General features: G+C 38.3%; 2 protein-coding genes across 2 annotated transcripts in view; one reads left to right on the forward strand and one right to left on the reverse strand.

The window, feature by feature from the left end:
• afap1l2 (actin filament associated protein 1-like 2) overlaps positions 1-18,554 on the forward strand; it is a 31,081-nt gene that overhangs the window by 5,429 nt on the left and 7,098 nt on the right. Inside the window, exons 2-5 of the mRNA XM_026914981.3 lie at positions 8,442-8,570; positions 9,483-9,554; positions 10,653-10,744; positions 16,745-16,856. Of these exons, the coding sequence (XP_026770782.3) occupies positions 8,442-8,570; positions 9,483-9,554; positions 10,653-10,744; positions 16,745-16,856 (405 nt within the window). The remainder of the gene's footprint in view (positions 1-8,441; positions 8,571-9,482; positions 9,555-10,652; positions 10,745-16,744; positions 16,857-18,554) is intronic.
• Positions 10,752-13,625, reverse strand: LOC113527317 (kelch repeat and BTB domain-containing protein 13). The gene has a single exon (XM_026914983.3). The coding sequence runs from the start codon at positions 13,475-13,477 to the stop codon at positions 11,981-11,983; it is 1,497 nt and encodes a 498-aa protein (XP_026770784.1). The 5' UTR covers positions 13,478-13,625; the 3' UTR covers positions 10,752-11,980.

Below are 18,554 nucleotides of genomic sequence, written 5' to 3' on the forward strand. Positions count from 1 at the left end.
TCACATAGCCAGGGGAAGTTTGTTCCACCTAGGTGCCAGGACAGAGAAGAGCCTTGATGCAGGTCTTCCTTGTACCCTGAGAGATGATGGGTTCAATCGAGCAGTGCTAGCGGACTGAGACCTGTATATGTACATATACGTATGTATTATAGTACTACGCATACAGTTACAGTACTACACAGAAGTAGTACTCTGTCTACAGTTGCATACATTATTTGGATTGAAAAGATAATGTGTTTTATATGGATACAAATACAAATATGAATAGGAGGCACACCATTCTGTTGCATGTGGTTGAGACTAGAGGTGTGCACTGGGATGCAAAAATAAAATAAAAAGCTGTTTTTATTTTCATGCAGGCAAAAGCAGTAATATATGAAGCTCATGCATCCCTGAGTGATGCATTTCCATAGTAATTGTCTGATTAGTGCCATGGTACTTTAAAGTAGGATACTAGGTTGTTTACATTTTGGGAATGAGAACAAACTAAAATTGTTAGAAAATATTGTGGGTATGTGCAAACAAAAATAATAAATGCATGAGCAGGATTATGAAAAAAAAGCCCTGTGCACATCTCTAGTTGAGACTAATTATTAACCGGAGTGACGAAGAGCAAGAATTCACAGTGTTGGTATTTGTGCCTCTGGGTTTATGTTTTCCCAGTGTTTCATTAATTTAAAAAAAATTAATTTAAAAACTCTTACGGTTTGAACTTACATCATTATTGCAACATGTTAAAGTTTTGTGTAGCTTAACCATGCTGTCTCAGTACACGTATGTACAGAGAGGCATGCGGTGGTGCATTGGGTAACAGTGTTTTCTACTTATCTGCAGCTTAAGTAAATGGATTTCACAGAAATGATCTCAGCTCCCTTTTAAACACATCTTCGTGAAAGCTGCTATTATCATCTGCAATCATCAGTGTCAGTCAAGAGCATATACAGCATTTTTTTTTTAACGGCCACTAAGGATAATGTAATGCAAGCTCACAGTGAGAAAAAGAATTAATGGACAAAATGATTTTAAAGCTTTTGTAAAAAGCATTTTTTGTTAAAGCTTACTGTAGCTTCAGAAATCTAACAGGCATGAGCAGAGAGTGCATGCATGCTTTCGAGCTGGAGAGGTGTTTGTAAAAGATTCAGCGGAAGAGGACTATGCAGTGGTTTAATCCAGCCTCTGGCTTTTATGTGTATGGAGTGCTTGTTCAAAAGGAGAAGAGGGAGAGGTTGAGTGAGGTCGCTATTGTTGGAGTGGGAGGCGTTCTGCAGCATCTGTTCCTGTTTTGCTCCCCTGTAGGCAGCGCAGCACTGCTGGAGTAGGTTCAGAGAGCACGGCCTGAGCTCACAGCACAGCCAGAACTCATGTCCCTGACCAGCTTAAACCAAAGCACCAATGCTACCGACCTGCACTGACCTCATGCTCTGACAACACATTCCCACTAATAGTGGCAAAAACATACACACATATTATGTTAATGAAGTGTGCAGTTCTGTCAGAATAGACCAGTTCTCATGAACAGAGCAACCTTTAAGAGAGATTAGACTTTTATTCATGTAAATGTCTTATTTACTTACAGTAGTTGAGTAGCACAGCAGCACATTTGAGGCATTTGTTAAAGAGGTCCCTCAAGCCAGTATATCAGCCTTCTTCAGTTACTGTATGGAGTCTTCTACTGCTTCTCAGTAGCACATAAATACACAGAATTATACTGAAAAATTTAATCAGAACTGGCCAGGTATCCTTTTTTCTCAAGGGTCTAGCTTATATTTCAGTCTTAGGCATATTTCAATAAAGAACATACTGATTCCTCATCTAAATGGAGAAACATGTGGTCTAAGCCGTTTTATGACATAAATTACACTGTAAAGCATTCAGACATTTTTAGATAATACTAACAAGAATGGTAGCCCCATAGGTAAAATTAGTCTGTTTTAGTGTTAGGATGTTGTATAGCTCTCGTGTGTGTTTTGGCAGTCCCTACTAAAGATGTTGCGCTATGGATGAAATAAAGTGCTGATGTGTTTGGCAGTGATACCCACCATTATGCAGATCCCGGCCAAAGAGAATATTATGGCTGCATTTGATAAGGCGTAATTGTGGGAAATTGCGTTTGTGTTGCAGTTTTCAGTGAAATCTGATTTTCTTTAGTAAGTGGTTTAATTCTGATTGCTTAACATAAACAAACTAACCCTATGTAGACTGGAGCCAGAGAGCTAGACCGTGATAGCACAGTCCAAGTTCACAGCACAGGCACTAAATGTTGCTCAAAGTGTGGGCATGTAGTAGGCTGTACAGTATCGGGGATGCCACAAACATTGATATTTATATTTGAGCTTGAATGACAGTTCATCATGCCAGGTCTTTGTCATACATTATAAGCAAGGTGTGTCTCTGAGGACTTCTATAAACTTTATCATTACTCATGATTAATTCTTGTCACCTCTACATAGTGTGTTTCTTTATGTTGTGGGTTCTGATAATCAGTCTTTTAATAATGTTTACTGAGAGATGAAATACTCTTGGTATCGACAGATTATCTATCATCCATCATCCATGGTAACTCAGTAGAACTGAGAGGAATAATGGTCTCCACTGGCATGTATATATATAATGTGAGTTTATTTGGGTAAGCCCTTATATCTTTGTCATTTCATAACTAAAGACAAAGTTTAAAAAAATTACCTTTGAGGAACAGCCTGTTGGGGGCTTTTTTAAAATATATTTTTTTAATCTTAAAATTACATTTGGTGCTAATATTTTAGCACCAAATATAATTTTAAGATAAGGTAGAAAAGCTTTTACACAAATATGGCATAATTATCTTACCACAATTCATTTAAGCTGATCCCAATTATTTGATTTCACTGTGATTAACTCTTAGATTCCATAAACGTGGCTGCATATAATGTGCAGATAGTCAAGAATGTGTTGGCATACATGAGTGTAAAAAAGGTGTTAAAAAGATGCTGTATAAATTGCACAAACAACAACCCATAAACCATCCAACCAACCAACAAACCAACCAACAAACCAACCAACCAACCAAATAAATAAATAAATGTTTATGATCAGATAGCTTTACTATCATATTTCAATTCTTATTTTTGGTTAAAGGTTTTGACCTATTAAATATTTCATTCATTCATCAGGTGCAATTTAGCAAAGCCTATTGACCCATCAACTGGACTATTTTTAAATATTGTGTAACACAGAAATATGGCCTATTTTTACCATAGCACATCTTTACATGAATTTTAACATAGTACTTTTTGCTGTTAAAGAATCAGCATAAAAAGCTTTGTATATTTATGTTATTATTTGTATCATGTCATCCCTATGCAACTGTTTTTGAATATAACAACTAGGCAGAAAATACTAAAAGATTCATACAGGCTTATACGAGTAGCAGATAGCCAATAGCAAAGACAGTTAAATTGTTTCACACTTGTGTAATCACACATGTTTGGAGGACAGTAAATCAAACTGTGCTTTGTGATAATGTGGAGCACACTGACTGGAATATGTTAAGTTTTCTGTGAATTACTGAGTTGTGGACTGTGGCATGGTTTTTGTGAGTTGTTTACTGACATGTCCTGTTTCACTGAGTTGTGGGTGTGAATTTGTAAGCTAAGCCTGCATCCTCCATGAACACTGTCACAGTAGTGGCATGCCACCCATTTGTTCAGGAGTGCAGCTTCAACTATGGAATCAAATAGCTGATGTGTAACATAACTGTGCTATTAAACATTCTAAGATTTTCGCACCTAAGTTTAATTTACTCGACCCATTTGAGGAAATTCATTACTCCAAATAAAATTTTGAATAAAGATTTTTGTTAAATAAAAGTTTTGAATCAGACTTTTCAAAACTGTTTTGTATTTTTATATCAAGTTGAATACAAGCAAGTTTATACAGGTGCAACAGACAAAGCCTAAGTTGTGATCACTCAGAATTTTAAGCATCTATAACTTCTCAAAACTAATATTACATAGCTTATTGTACTTCATACATCATACTGAGTTTACTATCAAATTCTTTCATAATACATGTCAATACATATGATATTACAAGAGCTAACATAAAAAGGACAATGCTGTGAATCAAATCTTTAATTTAGTCCAAGTGATTTTAACAAATAACCAAAATTTGAAATGGAAAATAATAATAATTAATAAAAAAAATCATCTTGTCAGTCCACAGCATAGACTTTTCTGTGATGTTAGAAAAAAAAGCAAAATTTTTTTCAATAAAACAGAAGTGAAGAAAAAAGTTAAAATAACAAAAAGAAAAAACCCACAAAACACTATGCTATCAGTTCCAAAATATTTTGACTAATTCCTATCCTGAGCTCTGTCAACATATTGTACAATTTTTCCAAGAGATCATTTTTGATTTCCAACTGGACAAACAGCTTGTTTAACACGGACTGTAACACTGGTTTCAGGTAATTCTGGCCGAAATTGAGCAATACCCGCTGGATAAATACACTTTGGGTAGTTGAGGTTAATGCGTAGACGAGTCCAAACAAAAGGTACATAGCTTGAAGGAGGTCGTGAAGTTTAGGATCTGAATATCCCTGCCGTACAAGCAATGGTAATTAAGGAAAATGCAACTATCTGTTAACACTGCAAAAAATGACAGCAAGTGGAAATATCCTGAACATAATAGATTTTATCTAATATTTCCTATTAGAAGATTATAATAAAGCAAATATAGGATTATTAAACCTATTTCTAGATTTTTTTTTTTTTTACTAATTTCAAGCTTGAAATGGTTTTGTATTGGCAGATAATTTTGCTTCTTTTTAGAAATAAATGCTTAAAATTAGAACAATTAGACTTATAAGACTATTTCAAGCTTGAAATTAGTGAAAAGTACATTTAATAATCATATATTTGGTTTATTGTTGTCTTATAATAGGAAATATATAAATTTGACAATATTTATGATATTTCCATTTGCTATGATGTCATTTTTTTTTGCCGTGCATCACAGACTAGGTCCACGAGACCTAGTAAGTATACAGAAATAGTGCACAATAAATTCTAACTCATGTTATAGACACTTTAGTACATTGTTCTGTTTATACAGCTGACTCTATATGAATCCATATGAGGAATAATTAGACTACATTGAATATTAGTGATATTGCCTAGCTCTCTTCTAGTCTACGGTCTACTATAATTACCGAGTTGCTCTGGGTTGCTCAGAAAAAGAATGTAGTCCTATTGTCGTCATCTCAATATTATATTACTAAACTTGACAACAAACTGAGTGAGAGTGAAAATACAAAATACAACTTAACTTACAAAACACGCCTTGAAGAAATCATCTGAAATATCACTAGGGATGACAGGTCGTCTCTTAAAGCTAGGATTCGTAGGGTAGCTGTGTTGATTGCAAAAACAAAAAAAATTAATAAAAAATAAAAAAAAAACAAGCAAATTGTGATGTCAAATGTTTGAGGGTTTTTTACTGATTCTAACAAACATTGTACTGATTCTAACAAATATTCAACAAAATTGGTGTTTATTTGCTGCTAAATTTATGTATAAGTTACAAATACTGTGGGCCAAAACACAAAAGGTTTCAAACAAAAATACCCAAACCAAATGTCACTGAACCACATATAACCCTTCCACACCTCGGTGGATCCGGTGTGTGTGGGTGTGAGGAATAACTGCTTGTTGTTCATCACTTTTACTGCACCGACTTTGTAGACCAGGTTGAAGGAGCATTGATAAAGTGTTGTGTGAACAAAATGGCATGAGCGAAGCATATTTTGGATTTTTTTAATGACAAATAAAATGAGCAAAAACTATCAGCATGTTTTGCTGAGTTTGTTCCCCCTAAAATAATGGGTCCACTTGGATTTTCATACAAATTTTACAAATAACTTGCCTAGATTAAGTGATAACGACTACTTGCAAGAAATTGAGTAATTCTAACATGATTAGTTGAGTTGATAGGTCAGTGATATGACGGAGTTAATGGACACCTTTGTCATTCTAAGCACTGGTCTCTTACATCTGTCAATGATATCAAGCTGCGAAACATTCGTGCTGTAACCATGATCTTTGAGTGATGGCATGAAAAGAGGAAAAAGACTCTTTTCAAAGAATTGAGCATTATCTGGGATTTATCTTCATTGAGAATGAGGAAGTGCTGCAGTTTAGTTAAAAGGAAATCCCCTTATCACATAAGCATAGGTAGAAATGGCTAGTTGAGGCAGGAACCTCACTGAAACTCTTGAGCAATTACTTGAATTACAAGAATGTACTTTTAGAACTACAGCATGCAGCTGGCTAGAGACCTATGGATAAAACGGAATACATGGAGCTGTGTGGGAAAGTATGGAGTATGAAGTATGTACAGGTTTCATTATTTTGAGGAAGTGGGAAGACTTACAGCACATGCAGGAGTCTAATGTTGTAGTTTCATGTTGTTGGGCTGAAGGACTGGGAGCTGGCATGTGGCCAAGCCATAAGCCATGGAAACTCAGCCCAATCTGGTCTAAAGTCAGCTGACTCCACATTCCCAGGAAGCCTTTGGAGAAGAGCATCAAAGTCCAGTCTGAAAACACATGGCAGGAAAAATGTTGGGAGAAGAAAGCTCTGGTTACAACACAATGGGAAGTATCCAGTATCAGAAGCATTTCTTGTTTCAAGTGGATCTCAGATCTTAATAAAGCTTTTATGCAATGCAAAAATAGACATGTCAGAGTGAAAGAATATAACGTAGATAGCATTGTACTTGAGTTGTGATGAACATACTCACCACCACACAGTGGTTGCATGTGTGAAAAGTTTTGCATGCTCTAGACAAAGTGAAAACATGTAGGTGCCAACCATGCTTAGTCTGAAAGGTTTGTTTTGTTGTTCAGCATTGTGACTGACAACCAAGACACTTGACCACAAGTGTTTCAATTCAAATTTTTTTTAAAAACTGCAAAAATGTTAGATTTTTAACAGATTTCTTGTTGTATGTTGACTATGTTATGGAGTCTGATGGGGGTTCTGAGTAACTTTAAAGGACACATTTTGGATTGAGTAGCTGTAATTAAGTTACTCCAGAGCTCTTTAATGACACTATCTGCTAAAGCAGACATTGTTTCTACTGCATTAGAGCTACTATTGTACCTGCCAGTAGTTTTGAATGGGTTTTGATAGGCAATTTAATCACCATTCAGCATTTACATGATTTGGTGCTGCACAAGTATACATAATCCTAAAGCACAGGGAATACAGAAACACAATGTTGCTTTAAATGACTCTGCAGGCCTATGTGAGCCAAATGGCATCATATAAAGTAATGACATGTAGTAGTTTATGCTGTAAGCTGACTCAGCAGTAAGACGAGGTTAGTGGAGCTCAGTGAAAACTGGTCTCTGCTGTCCTAAAGGCAAAGCTTCTACAGTTTCCTTTGCCTTACGCTGCAGAAAAGTTTCAATTCAGAGCTCTTTGAAGTGCCTGGTGTGATTCTCTAAAACGTTTTGATTATCAGCAGGGAACAGGTAGGGAGCTGGGAGTGGCTGGCAAACATGAATTATTTACAGGGGTGTGAAAGTTACCATTAGAAATTCATTGACTGATATTTGGCAAAAAGAAGACAAAATATTATCTACTCTGTTTGGAATATGTCCAGATTGTATGTCCGAGATTAATTTGCCATGTTTTTTTTTATTGCTCTCTACAATTGTTTTATTGCTTTCCTCAGTGTTTTCATGAGTCCGATTTCCCCCATGACAACCTGGCCCACTTCCCTCTAATTCTATTCTTGAATACATTGAGCTCAGGCATGAAGCCGACTTATTCATGACAGTGAAAGAGGCACAGTCTTAGAGTCTGGGGCACGTAGGCCAGTTCAGCTTTGACCTCTGGAGGATGTGTGGGTGTGAAATCAGACTGGGTGACAAAGTGGTCTCTTTCACCACACCTTATTCCCCTCCATGACCTCTGAGCTATCACTCACCCCCAGTCTACAGCCTCCTCAGCTTCAAGGAGACGTAAGACAAGCAAGCACAATACAATTCAAAAGCCCCCTGGGCATGTGATATGATGCCAAATGAAAGCAAGCCTCTGTAATGACATGGAGATAAAAACATGCAGGAGACAAAAGCATCATTCACTAGCACATGACATGTTAGACAAACTGGTCTGGTTCTATGATCTGGATCTATGAAATGATATATAGTATATGGTGAGAGAATGTTCAACAGTGATCAAAAACAGACAATTTTTGCTGTTGTTAGAAATTCTATTAGCTTTAAAGTAGGGATGCTTTGTCATTATAGGTTATTGTGTGTAGATTGATTGCCAAAAAGGCAGTTTAATCCATTTTATGGATTGTATGTTAATGGACAGTATGTTAATCTTATTTCATTATACAGTGTGGTTACCCAGTGTGAGTGTCTGTTCTGACTGTCATGTATGTCGTTGCAGTGTTGGAGCAGCTATTGGAGGAGTTGCAGCGTTTCCTGAAGCTCCTGGATGGAGAGAACCTGAGTGGGAATGCCACTGTGCAGAAGAGCCTGCTTACCGACCTGCTGCACTCATACACATCTTCAAACGGTACATCATACCAGTATACAACATGTGTAGACCTCTGTACTACAAGAATGTACCCCACATACACTTCTTTCTTCATGCCCATTGTTGACCTTTGTGCAGGGAGATTGATTTGGGCAATATTGCCCTTTCTTGTGGAGAATCCAGCAGTTCTTTCCTACAGAAAGTGAACCATTTGTTATGTGTGGGTTTTTTGTATACACATGGCAGTCAGTTTTTGTATTCTGGTCTTGGGCTTCTCTACTTCCTCCTCTGGCACTAAACTGTATCATTTTCCAAGGCTGCTTTTATCCTCCAGGGACACTCACTTCCTTTGAGTAGCAGCTTATAAATAGCCTTCATTTCCATCCTCCAAATCCCAATCTGTCTTTTACACTAAAACAAATTTTAAGCTGGGAGCAGTGTTATTACTCTGTTCATGAACTTATGAAATGCAGAGTGCCCCACGTGGATCTGGCTTGCCTCTTACTGCAAATTATAAGTTTTAATTGCTCGTTTTCCTCTAAGCAGTTTGACAAATTAAATTAAAACAAAATTTAAATACTGCATTCCTGGTGAGTATTTCAATAAGGCATTCATGCAGTGTGGGGTTGTAGCAGGAATGTTTATTATAATATGACCCCATGCATCTCCCACAGGCCTTGCTTTAATGTGTATAGTGGGTGGAAGCCCAAGAGGTGCACACATAGCACAGAACACTGTCCCTTTCTCACTCTGACAAAATTATACTGTATGCTAAAAAAGATTCTGTGAATGTCTGAGATTTTAAGAATAGAAAGGAGTGATAGAGGAGTGTATAATTTTCGTATAATTCATCATTATGAATACCTGCTGTTTTAAGTTTGATCTGGTAGAGTGTGGTCAAATATATGTAATTTATTCTTGAAGACTCTTTTTCTTTCCGCTATCTTTAAGGTGGGGATGAAGAGTATATCTATATGAACAAGGTCCTTGTTATTGGACAGAACAAAGACAAAACAGACAAAGGTGAGTGAGTGTATGATTCAGAACTCCATCTCTATTTTACAGCAGAGAAAAAGATATATACTTGCAGATCTAGTACATGTTGTTGAGAAAATTGCTGATGCAAATAGGGTCATGAGTCAGAGGTTTCTCATGCATTTTTGCAACAGTGAAACGAGTATTATTATCATTGATTGCTCTTTTTATATAACCCTGCTAAAATGCTGGCCTAATTTTCAGCGAGGTGATACACTGTGGAGTAAGTGTTGCCCCCCTCCTCCACCACTATTTCCTGTCTATTTCTTAATAAGCTCCCCTCAGTCTTTCACAGCCAGACCTCCATCTGAGGCCTGGCTGCTTTGTTTAGACTTCACTGAAGAATGAAACATGCAGAAAACTAAACAGAGCTTTCACAGCTATCTAAACCACAAGACGTATATGTGTATTAGATGTAACCAGTAGACCTTAATCGCTTAGAAAAACACCCCTTGTCAATGGAGATCAAAAATAAAAATAGACTGAAGAGAAATGGCTTTTGTGGTTTAGAACAATGAAAATGTAACTATCTGATATCTGCTGGTGTTGACAACATGTATTCCTCCCATTCTAATGATAATATTTGCATAGTATTAGTTCATCTTTGCTGAATCTGTAATAATCATTATGAATCAGGTGGTCCGGTAAAAAGACACATTTGTGGTTGCACAGAAACAAAAGAAGTACTAAGGAGTAGAGATGAAGCTAAGAAATTCATGCCTGCCATTATCTTTTCTGACTCTTTGACTTTTCCTGTGAAAATTTAATGTTCATCTTACAGCAAACCAGATGTTAGCATTTGAAGAGGAAGTCAGAGGAATGTCTGATAGGAAGTACTTGCATATGGCTATTGGCTCTTAAAATATTACATAGGCCACATAAATTACTAGACATGAACTAAGAGCCTATACAAACTGTTTAACAAAACAAATGGAGTGTTCATCTCTTTCTGTGTGTGTTAACAAAGCAGATACATTGTGTATATGTGCTGTGTGTATGTACGCTGTTATATATTGCTCTACTTTGGAAACATGTTCCAAAGCTTTGACTTTTCTCCTTTTCTCCTCTGATCCCATATGAAATCAGACCACAGAGCAGAAACAGAGGCCAGTGAAAGTGCAGGAAAGCATGTCTGTGCACCACAGAAGAGTCTTCCAGAGCTTCCTCCACCCAGAACAGTAAGAGGCCTCTGTTACAGCAGGCATATCACTCAATAATTATAACATATGATCATTATAACAGAAAGTTGCTCAGTCACTTAGACAGATTCAGTTACACACCTGTCTTGATGGATAATGAGTGTGAATGTTTATTTTCAGCTTTCAGTTTCAGTTCAGGAAACGTTTGCATCCTCTTAAGAAAGATGAAGAAAACAAATGTAATCTATAGGAAACAAGATATTTAGTGTGATTTGGGTTTCATATATGTTGCTGCATTGTGAAAAAATGGTGAAAGAGTGTATGTTAAGAAATATTAGTGAAGAAAAATAAAATTGTATCAGTTCAAAAGCATCTACCTTTCTCTAACGTTTGCCTTTATAACTGCATTTAGTTTTAATCTAAGGGGGATACAAAGTTTTGCACTCCACTGTATTTCACCTGTAAACTGTTATGTTTAAAAGCAACCCAAACAATTACTTTATTAGACTATACAGGCTATAGAAAATGACCATTTGCAGGGTTATACATTATATTGCATATTGCATGATAATGTTTTATATAGTCATATTTTATTTGTATAACAGTGACTTCTGCTTGTGTTATCTGCTGTTTTTTTAGTGTGTGCTTGAACCTATGTAGCAGCCGAATGAGTTTATTTCTAACGCTTAGTTTAATAAAAAAGACATGCCCATGTTTCTACATAAACCTTATGAATGACTGTAAATTTCCATTAGGGATACTATATATCTCTAATAAATTCTGGTTTTATAGGTGCTGTAATCATTTTAAGTACCAAGGTATTAATCCCCATCCTAAGTGCAAAATGCAGAGAGGGTGTGCTGTTTAAGTGTGTTGTTGCTCTGTGGGTTGCTGTAGTCAGGCGGATAGACATACAGGAGGATGGAGAGAATTAGTGGAGCCAAGTGAGAAGTCTTTGAACTCCAGATCCATCTACAGATCCACAGGGTGCTGCCAGTGATTAACAACACCTGCATCAGCCATTTGAAAACCACTGCTAGAGTGGATGTGCTGTTCATGTGCGTAAGCGAAGTAGTGATAGAAAGGGAGAGATTTTCCCTAGAACACCTTGAACAATTTTCCCTGTTCTTGTCCACTTGAATTATATCCAAAGTGGCTTGATAATTGAATAAGTTGTGGCCCTCTCTAACCACAGTATTAATACATTATATATTATAAGAGAATAACAAATATCTTGCTTACAAATATAAAAATATTACATTGTCATAAGTTAACCTACACATTGTCATCTTTGTTTTGATCATCAGTAGCAGTCTCCAGTTGGTGATTTTTAGTAATAACTTCCTCTTTATTTTCGGTCCTGGGAAGTCTGAGCATGCATGTCCAGAGTGATCCACTCTTTGGAAAACCCATCATCTGTCTGTGTGGTTTCCAGTTATCACCACAAATCAGGTACTCCAGTGTCAGATTGCGGTTCACTGTGAACACTGAGTCCCCTCTCACCATAGCTGTAAACAGGGCTCCACGACTGTTGATGTAATGCCCTGGCATGGATGTCCACTGGCCTGTGGTGATGTTGTAGCAGTCCATTAGGCAGCGTAAGAAGTCATCACAAGGACCATTCCTCATCACATACAGTTTGTCACCATGCGCCACCATGCAGTGGCCATAACTCTGATAATGTATCATAGTTGTAGTCAGGATCCACTCATCCCTGAGTGGTATATATTCATAGATATCTGTAGTATTAGGTGGCTTCCAGAAACACACAAAGATCCTCCTTCGGGCCACAGCACTTGCTGCTCCTGCCATGGGACATGGGGCATTTTTCACAAAAGTCCACTTGCGCTTCGAAACGTCACACACCTCTGCGGAAGACATTATTCTCTTATCATATTCACCACCAAAGGCATACAAGTGTCCTTCATGACCCACAAGTGTGAAGTTGTATCTAGGCTGCTGAGGTCCATCAAACACACTCCAGGAGTTGCTCTCTGCGTCATAGCAGTAACTGAAGTCCACCGCCTCCATGCTCACCCCTCGCACACCTCCCACCACATACAGACGGTTCTCCACCACAGCCACCCCTGCCATGGAGGTGCTGGCCTCTGTGGGAAGGTCAGTCAGGTACTTCCACACTCCTTGCTCCTCTTTCAGGTACCATACGGTCCTGGAGGAGTCCTGCAGGATTTTCATTGAGGGCGAATGTGTTCCCATAGCAATGAAAGAAGCAGGTGTGAGAGACTCCACGTAATGAATCATCTCTTCTGGCAGAACCTGTGCTGCTTCATTCAGATCCCGATAGGAATCACGGATAAATACTGCTGCGCTGTGAAACAATCTCAACAGGCCAAACATGGCTGCTGTATGGTACAGGAGGAAGCAGTTGTCTGTGTCTATGATGTCTATAAGATACTGCGTCAAGGTGTCTACTTGAAGGAAGGCAGCACACTCCACAGCTTCCACAAGTTCATCAGGGTCCCTGATGCTTGGCTGCTCACCCCTTGCAACAGCCAGAGCTATGAGGAAACCCCTTGCCCTCAGGCCTCCCTGCAAATAGAGCTCATCTTGATGGCTTTCCCTCATCCCAGAACGAAAAAGAGCACGAAAGTACTCCGAATTCAGGGCCAGCAATGCCCTGTCTACAGTGAAAACACTTCCATCCACTTGCACTCTGAGAGAGTGTGTCAGCCCCTGTCTCTCCACCAGGTCAGAAGCTTCAGACTGGGGCACAATAACGGTATCCAGCCCTGAGCTGCTGGGAGGCTCCATAACTCCTCCAGCTTGCCTCTCCTTACCTAGTATTTCATCCACTATGCAAGCTTTAAAGTAGGTCCAACCAAATTAGAGTTTTAGTCCAGAGTTGACACTAAACATAAGTGTTTGAGAAGCACTGTAGCGTCAGTCACTCTGCCCTGCTTTGCCGTTACTCAAAATAGAGCCATCCTAAAGATAGCATAAGGGTTGGTCTTTGGCATCAAATAGGACAGGGAGTGTGGCTTCCACACAACAGAGCCTGTTGAATATAGAGTAAACAATATGATCCTAAATAGGTCACAAAAATTAAACCCACCAATACTGTCAAAAATCACATCATTTTGTAATCACTGAAAGGTATTTCATGATATCGCAATGCTAGTATGATCAGAAGAGATTATCAAAGAATACAACCATGGCTCTAAAACTAGACTGCACAAAAAAGAAGTGACTGAACAAACAAAGAATTTATTTCAGGGTCTTCAACTGGTCAAAGACAGTTCAAAGGAAGATCAGATGACTAATCAAGTATAGAGTCTCCATTAGCTCAAAAGTGACTTCTAAGGAAGATCAGATAAGTGATGACAGCTGTTCAGAGTCCTATAGCTGTTCGTAAACCCAATATGTCTGTTACCAGTGCTAATTATTTTATCTGCTACCCTGTCTTCCCAAACAGTTTTAGGGCCCAGATGACTTGTATTTTCACTGTGCTGGATTCTTGGCACCAGAACCAGGGATTTTCCATGTTTTGGGTGTTTGTTTGGTCTCTTTCCCACTTGTCCTTTTCCTCTTTCCCAAAGCCTGGCTTTCTCTCCTTATTTATGTCTGACTCTTGATCTAGTTTCTTTTCAGACTGGTGTTCCCATGGTAATGAAAATGGGGGCTTGATTATTTCAACAAAAATGAGGGGAGTAGGCTCAAAATGGGGTTTCTGTGGGGTTCAGTACACATCACTGTGTGATTGAGTGTGCTAACATATCAAACACACACATATCCAATTACATAAGCAGCAGTGAGTATGTTGCTATTGTGGATAAGTTGGACTGGTCCTCAGCTCTTGGTCCTTATCTTTGGCTGTGCTTGAAGCAGTACAGATACTGAGTTTGAGAGGGAGGAATAATGGCCTGCTCTATCATCTTAATCAATGGCAGATGCACTGTCACCTTTTTTCATACCTCCAAGCATATTTCCTTGATAGACTGTCAGAGAGTCAGGAGACAGAGTTGGTGGGTGTGGTATTACATCTGTAAGAAAAATAGATTCCATTTAGTTTAGTCGAGATATTTCTGAGGTGTAAGGCTGCTCTTGTTCTCACCAACTCCTAATTTTCCCTTTTACTGCTTATATCTGTCCCTTACTCCACTTCACTGCCTACCATTTTGCTGATTCCTAAAAAAGCCTACAGCAAACTTTTAGTCACAATATCCTGTGTCTCACCAAGACCCAGGGCCTAATTGGCTAATTGGAGATGATTGGTCATAATTTCAGCTTTTATTTCCTGATATTTACATCTAGATGTGTTAAACAACTTAGAACATGGCACCTTTGATGGCAGTCTTTTTAGGTGTGCAAAAATATTGGAACAGATAGACTTAAAGTATATTAAAGTAAATAACACTTAATATTTGGTTGCATAACCCTTGCTTGCAATAATTGCATCAAGTGGATCAAGCCGACAGCCCACTGACATCACCAAACTGTTGCATTCTTATTTTGTGATATTCTTTTTTGTTCATTAAGCTTTTCCAGGCTTATACCACAGCTTCTTCCAGTTGTTGTTTGTTTTGGGTGGGTTTCTCTCTTCAGTCTCCTCTTCCTTCCTCCTCCTTTGTTGTGTTGGCAGTGTGTTTTGGGTCATTGTCCTGCTGTATGAGGTTCCTCCCAATTAGATTGGATGCATTTCCCTGTAAATTGGCAGAGAGAATGTTTCTGTAGACTTCTGCATTCATTCCGCTGCTACCATCATGAGTTACATCATCAATAAAGATTAGTGAGCCCATTCCAGAAGCAGCCATTCAAGCCTAAACCAGGACACTACCGCCACCTTGCCTGACCAGTGAGCTTGTACGTTTTGAATCATGAGCAGCTCCATTCTTTCTCCACACTTTGGCCTTTCCTACACTTTGGTGGAGGTTAATCTTGGTTCCAGAAATATTGTGGCTCTGACAATTTTTCTGTCATCAACTACTTTTGTTTTCCTAGGATGACCTATTAAATGTCTGGTTGCTAGTACACCAGTGGTTTCCTTCTTTTTCTGGACATTCCAAATTGTTGTATTGGTTACGTCCAATGGCTCTGATAGATTTTCCTAATTTTCTCAGTTTCAAAATTGTTTGCTTTTCTCCCATAGACAGCTCTCTGGTCTTGATGTTGGTTTATCCTTTTTAACAACAAATGCAGTCTTCACAGGTGAAACTCATCTCACACCAAGAGTGTCCATTCAGATCTATTAATTGTTTAAACAATCAGTCTAACAGGGCACTTGGTCAACAAGAAGCACCTGTCAGTCACATGTTCCAATGTTTTTGATTACTTGAAAAAGGGGTGGGATCAAACAAAAGGTGCCATGCTCTAAGTTATTTATCACATCTAGATGTGTATATCAGGAAATGAAAGCTGAAATTCTGATCTGTTGTCTCATGTATATATTTTAATTTCAAACCCAAATGTCTTCAGTGTATAGCAAAAACAACAGAACTGGCCATGCTGTTCCAATACTTTTGGAGGGGTCTGTAAACTAAGCATTTAGTTCCTATAAAGGAGAATACTGAATGGGTAAACTCACCATGAATCAACATAAATCAACATCATGGTACGTGGGCCATCTGGAACCCCATTTTGTCTGTTTGTGGGTGGTGAATAGTTCGTACAGTTCAGTGCAGAAATGACAATGTGGGTATCAGTTGTCGGGAATTAGTGATGATTTGAGTTGAAGGATTCGGGAAACACACCAGCCAATCCACACCCAGCTAAAACCATTACTTTTTCAGGCAAACATGTGTGGAATTCCTGTCTGAAGTGTGCAAAGCTGAGGTCACAGGGAGCTCAGATTCAGGGTGGAGGAATTCCCCGTCAGTCAGAGAGCAGAGGCCTGAGCAAAGTCAGGTGCTTAACTAAAAGCTCCTGGTTCTGACTTATTGCATTTAAGATGTTAAACAGGTTCAGTGCAAAAGCAGGGAGGGTGTAGCTGTGGTTTTTGCGTCATATATGTAATACATGACGCATGAACATAATCTTTATCCAGGAGCTATAATCTCCCTCTCTCTCCCCCTCCCTCTCTAGCCCATAGTAAGGAGGGAGCCATTTTCTCTCCCACCAGTTCCAGCACCGGCATGTATGGATTCTCCAGAGAGTTACTATGAGGAGGCACAGCCCTATGATTCAGCCATCAATGGTAAGCTCTGGTCGGTAAAGGTTCTTAAGTTTCTTTTCTTCAAAGAAAATAAAGTCAGAATATATTATCCCAGTCATTGTCAGCCTACACTGACTGCCTGAAAGGTTTCAAATTGTCTTTATATTGCTGTTTATGAAGCATAAAGCCCAAAATATTTTGGACCACCATATGTTGCTGATCTCCAGAAGCAGTATTTGCTTACTTACTGTTAATCCTGAGGATCTTACAAAGATCAGCCAGTAGATGATGCTTTTCTTATATTTCCCCTAGACACTGGAACAGTGTTTCAGAGAACATTAGGTATATACTGAATGTAGGTGGTATCTATAGGTAATTTTAAAATCAGGATTAAAATATATTGGTTTAACTGGCCTATTCATAATTTTTGAATCTTTTATTTTGTAAAACCCACATCATCTGATTACTAATTATTTATTCATCATGAAGCATATTATTTGAGTTGGTCCTGAGAGTTATCAGGTTCAATATACTGAAATTATTATTATTATTATTATTATTATTATTTGTGCTAGTAGTAGTAGCAGTAGTAGTAGAGGTGGTGGTGGGGTTGGTGGCTGTAGTAGCAGTGATAGCAGTGGTAGTGTAAGACACAGATGCGATAGTACAAAATTCATTATTTCACAGAATGTGCCACTTTCATTAAGCTAGGCCTTAGTAACTTACTTTGTTTTTTCAGTCCACTAATTTACATTAAAAATTTGAATTTATGTTACTATTTATATTACATTCACATTAATTCACAAATTTACATATACAATACATTACAATATATCAACATAACATATAAATGTTTTTGTCTAAAAAATCTTGGTTTTGCAGACCAGTATATGACCTTTAGTTTTCGCAGTTCTTGCAGCCATTCCTGTTTTTGGGAACTCACTGTTCATTCAGTGTCCTGATTTAGCTCACTGACTGCTGCCATGAAATTTTTACTTAATGTAATTGAGAGCTACGATTCCCAAATTTGGGCTGCAGATTTCTGGACGGTGTCTTTTCTCTGAACACGGCCATAACACAGAGGACCCTGTGGTTGAGGAGCACAGAACAGTGATACTCTTTGTTTCTCTGCAATGGGTCTTCTGGCACTGGACACACACAGTGACAGAACATTAACCATGAGCCTAGGAAATGGGGGCCAGCTGAAGCAAGGCCTAGGGTAGATAGTGCACCCTGATCAGTGAATGATTTACATCTTCAGCAAATGTCTGGACACATTATCAAGCAGCTGTGTTATTCAACATTGAAGGAGATTGTGATGAGAGATAGAGTTCCCTGGCTAAGTTGTGAGAACGTCTTCTTAGGAAGAAGGAAATATGGTTAAGGTGTTACAAAACAGGCATTTTAATAACCATTCTAATTGTTAACTGAGAGAAAAAAAACAAAGGATTTTTTTCTCTAGTCTGTTCTCTCCACTGATTTGCATGTTTTCTACCTTATCATATCTAAACAAAATGAGCCATGGCAGTATTAATTCATTCATTCATTCATTTTTAGTAACATCTTCATCTTGGTCAGGGTCTGGGTAGCCAATCAGGGGAACACTGGGTGCAATGCAGGGGAACACCATGGAAGGTACTCCAGTTCATCCCAAGAAACCATGCACACAAATGTACACACTAATTCAGACCTAAGGGCAATTTATCATAGCAAATCTACCTACTAGCATGATTTTGGGAA

This window comes from Pangasianodon hypophthalmus, chromosome 12 (genome assembly GCF_027358585.1).
Source record: "Pangasianodon hypophthalmus isolate fPanHyp1 chromosome 12, fPanHyp1.pri, whole genome shotgun sequence".
Taxonomy (NCBI): Eukaryota; Metazoa; Chordata; class Actinopteri; order Siluriformes; family Pangasiidae; genus Pangasianodon; species Pangasianodon hypophthalmus.